The sequence below is a fragment of the Belonocnema kinseyi genome, chromosome 3 (genome assembly GCF_010883055.1).
Source record: "Belonocnema kinseyi isolate 2016_QV_RU_SX_M_011 chromosome 3, B_treatae_v1, whole genome shotgun sequence".
In the NCBI taxonomy this organism is placed as follows: Eukaryota; Metazoa; Arthropoda; class Insecta; order Hymenoptera; family Cynipidae; genus Belonocnema; species Belonocnema kinseyi.
Window position 1 is genome coordinate 7750971 of NC_046659.1, and position 3911 is coordinate 7754881.

At 38.7% G+C, this 3911-nt stretch overlaps 2 protein-coding genes across 11 annotated transcripts in view; one reads left to right on the plus strand and one right to left on the minus strand.

The window, feature by feature from the left end:
* The window catches only part of LOC117169706, a 14445-nt gene extending 13362 nt beyond the window's left edge, over positions 1–1083 (plus strand). The window contains exons 4-5 of the mRNA XM_033356204.1: positions 452–765; positions 811–1083. Of these exons, the coding sequence (XP_033212095.1) occupies positions 452–765; positions 811–1083 (587 nt within the window). The remainder of the gene's footprint in view (positions 1–451; positions 766–810) is intronic.
* Positions 1–3911, minus strand: part of LOC117169108 (acetyl-CoA acetyltransferase, mitochondrial) — a 260337-nt gene that overhangs the window by 95427 nt on the left and 160999 nt on the right. The gene's annotated exons all lie outside the window — the stretch shown is intronic.

Sequence of the window (3911 nt, forward strand, 5' to 3'; positions counted from 1 at the left end):
GCGTAGGCCGATTAGTTTCGAAATTGGGGAACAAGTTTTAAAAAGCCAAAAAAGATTATCAAACAAAGGCGAAGGAATAGCGAAAAAATTAAATAAAAATTTGGAGGGTCCATTTTTTATAAAAGCAAAAATATCACCAACAATTTATGAAATAAAGAATAAAAAAGGAAAATCTTTAGGTAATTGGAATATTAAAGACATTAAAAAATATGTAGGTAAAAAATAAATTTGATTTGGTAGATGTGGCATGCATGTAAACAATTTAAAGATCACACTACTGAAACAATACAAACATAACACAAACACATAAATGGACAAGAACCGGAAAAACAAAACAAAAACATTTATTTACAGGAAATGAATAAACGACTACTTTAAAAGTGCGCTCAATGCAAAAGCGAGTTTTCGGCGAAAGACTCTCTAACACATTTATGTGTTGGATCATTTAAAGTAAAACAACCACCAATAAACGAAACTCCGGAGGAAAAGCTAGTGAGGCGAGAAGAAGAAGAAAAGATGAGGAAAGAGGAAATTGAGAGGGCCATGCAAAAAGAAATTAAAAAGATCAGAGATAGGAAGTTAATAGAAGAAAGATTTGAAATGTACAATGAATACGGATCAAGAAGAGGGGTTCCCAGGATTAAAAAAAAGGCTGAGGAAAAAGGAATTTGTTATAATTTGCCGACAATGGAGGAAATAAGGAAAGGAATTAAGGAAAGGAAGATAAAAGAGAAAGAAGAAAAGGATAAACAATTAAAATTAGCCGCAGAAAAAGAAAATATGGTTATTAAAATGATTCTAAAACAACAGAAGGAGAAAGAAGTAGAAGAAATAGATGAAGAATGGAGAACTCACAGAGCTAAATTGAGAGACTGGGATAGAGAAAATAAAAAAAGATTAATAAAGGAAGCCGAAGAAAGACAAAAAAGAATGGAAGTACAAAAGGAACAACGGGAATTAGAAGAGATAGCTAAACTGCCACCGGAAGAAGCAACGGCCAGAAATAAGGAATTTATTAGAAATAAATCAAGAAAGACACAGATTAAAGAAGATGTGGAACAGTTTTTGGCACAATGCATTTAATTATAAGTATTGAAGGAAAATAATGATAAATAAATAACATTAGTTACTTTACTTAATATACAGACACAACAGGACAAAGTTACTTAAAAACCCATACCGACACTACAGCTTTATATATTTTTTAAATTTAACTTTTTATTACTTTTTATTTATTTTTTAATTGAATTATATTAAAAATTATTAAAGTAAAGAGAGTAGAGATACAATGAAAATTTAAAGATAAAAATAAATACGGCTATAAGAGGCCAAGACAGATTTCTGATTAGAAATAAAAATAAATTTGAGAAATAAGTTAATTTTCAGCAAGAAAAATCAAAGTGGCCAGAATAGCAGAAGAAAAGTGGAACAAGAAAAAGAAATAACAAGCGATTCACGGATTAGTAAAGACATAAGCTACAAATCATAACACATAATAGATATCGCTTTTAGAAAAGAGAATTAGTCAATAATACATAGTTTAAATTACAGATATTACATAATAAAATAAAAAATAGCTTGAACTAAGAAATAGAACAGAAATGAAAAGGAAAGACTTGAGATCGGTAGTATTAAATTGTTTTTATTTTTATTATTTTTTTTTTTAGTGGTAGGAACTTTTATTTGTTACAGAAGAAGAAAAAGAGGAAGGACATCGAAATGTGGGAGTGTAGATACTGCAGAAAGATGGTACCAACAAAATTATACATCTTCCACGATACATATTGTAATGAGCAATCGAACCGGACCAAAAATTACCATACGATTCCGGATAAGACCAAAACGAAATACTTGAAAGGAGGTTGGGTCGAGATAAACTTACAATTCAAAAATATTCTTCAATTGAAATTTGATACGGAGGAACAAATACAACACCCGGGAGAGAAGAAAAAATCAAGCCCTGGAATCGAAGAAAAACAAATTGAAACTGGTAACCAGGGTACAGATGACACATACATAGAATTGGAATGGACAGAAGATGAGATCTGGTTGAGCTTTGAAGAAGAGTTGCAACGATGCGAACACATCCTATTAAAGAAATAAACCACCCCCACGCAAGAGGGGGGGAGGTATAACATAGTTATAAGACCCCGACAATATACAGCCCTGCGGGCCAGAGTAGGGAGTGGGGAGACGCCTCATGCTACGTGAATCCCCAAAGTCTAAACCGTGTTTTAGTTTCGGCTCATCTGCCATCCCCAAGTACAACTTGTAGTGTAACTCCCCATAACACCTCTTAAATGTCTCTTCGTGAACCAACGACATCATCGGCTCTCGGTCAGGCGAGATTTAACATCGCTGGGGGTTTGCCGCACCCCCAACTTCCTGTAAGTTAAAAATACATATAACCTAAAATACACCTGAGCCTCTTCACTGAATGAAACCTAATCTCTCGGTATCCGAATCCCTTACCCTATCCTTAGTTTTGTGACTCCCCCACAGTAAACAAGTATATCAAATATCAAATAAATTGACCTTTAATTTTCCTGTGAAAACTCTGCCGAAAGCTGAGCGGCACCTGGGTGAGGTGTCTGGAACGGTGACTCTGGGATACCGGGCGACCTAGCAGAGTACGTAGCGTTATCCTTGCATGCGTGGGTTCTACAAGGATGGACGAACACCTTTCCCTAGCTTTTCGTGGGAACAACAATGACAAAACCAAACATAGTTGAACAACAGAACGCGCAGGGCTCCCGACAATGGCTCGGCCAACAATGACGACCAATCTAGAACTGGAGGAGCCACTGAAAATGGATTCAATGCGATGGATCGGCGGGATCTCGCGACCTATGGGTGGACGGAGCGACTGAATCACGACTTGCTAGAGTGCTACGATGCGAGTGTGGCCCCTGAACGGGGTTACATGACACAGCTGCATGCTCTGTGGTGCGAGAAACACCCGGAGCTATCGCACTTTTCGCAGCAACGTCTGCGCAACCATTCTCAACTACTCCGTAAAAGGGGCTATGTAAGCTGAAGGCCTACCCCACCACAGCTAGAACAAGCCGGCAACAGAGAAAGAGAGGCGACACTAAGACGAACAGCGGGCAGGCATCCAATAGATGAAGAGCGATGCTTTACGACCCAGCGAAACATCAACACCAAGGTTTCTCTCAAGCCTAAAGATCTGGCTGAAATGGATGACGAGCTTCGTGGACATTTTTCCGGAGAATCCGACCTCTGGGCTATCAGTTGTTGTGCGTATCATGCAGCAAGAGCTTTGGCCGATGCGAACCGCAAAACAAAACCAACGGCTGATCATAAGACCAAAAGACAAATGCATCTGCTTACCATAAAGATAGGCTGGGCAAGACAGTACGCGTCCCACATTCAGTGTGTGATTGACTACATCACATCTGGCAGGAATTTTACCGCCAAGGTTCGAAAGTTCGCGCGCAAACTCCGGACCCGTTATCACACACTTAACAAGTCAAAGCTGCTGACCATCAGGCAGCATATTGTTGAGAGAATACGGATACTATCTGACGTTAAAAGAAGTCTAGAGCGGAGGGAGAGGTAGGTCAGAGAAAATCAACATTTTCTCTCTGACCCATCTCGACTCTTCCAAGATCCTCCAGTTACTGTCGAACACCCACCAAAACCAGAGGAGGTCGAAGTATTTTGAAGAGAAGTCTACAAAGTTCAGCATAGACTGGACGAAGACTCAGAAAATATAAATAGCTTCAAGCAGTTATGTGTTGCTCTCATAACACCTGATAAAGAAAGCCCACCCATCACTACCGAGGAGTTGAAAAAAGTATTAAGAGGGATGAAGAACTATTCCGCCCCGGGACCAGATTGTATCAAAACCTTCTGGTGGAAGAAGTTTTCTTCAACCCATCAGCATTTGG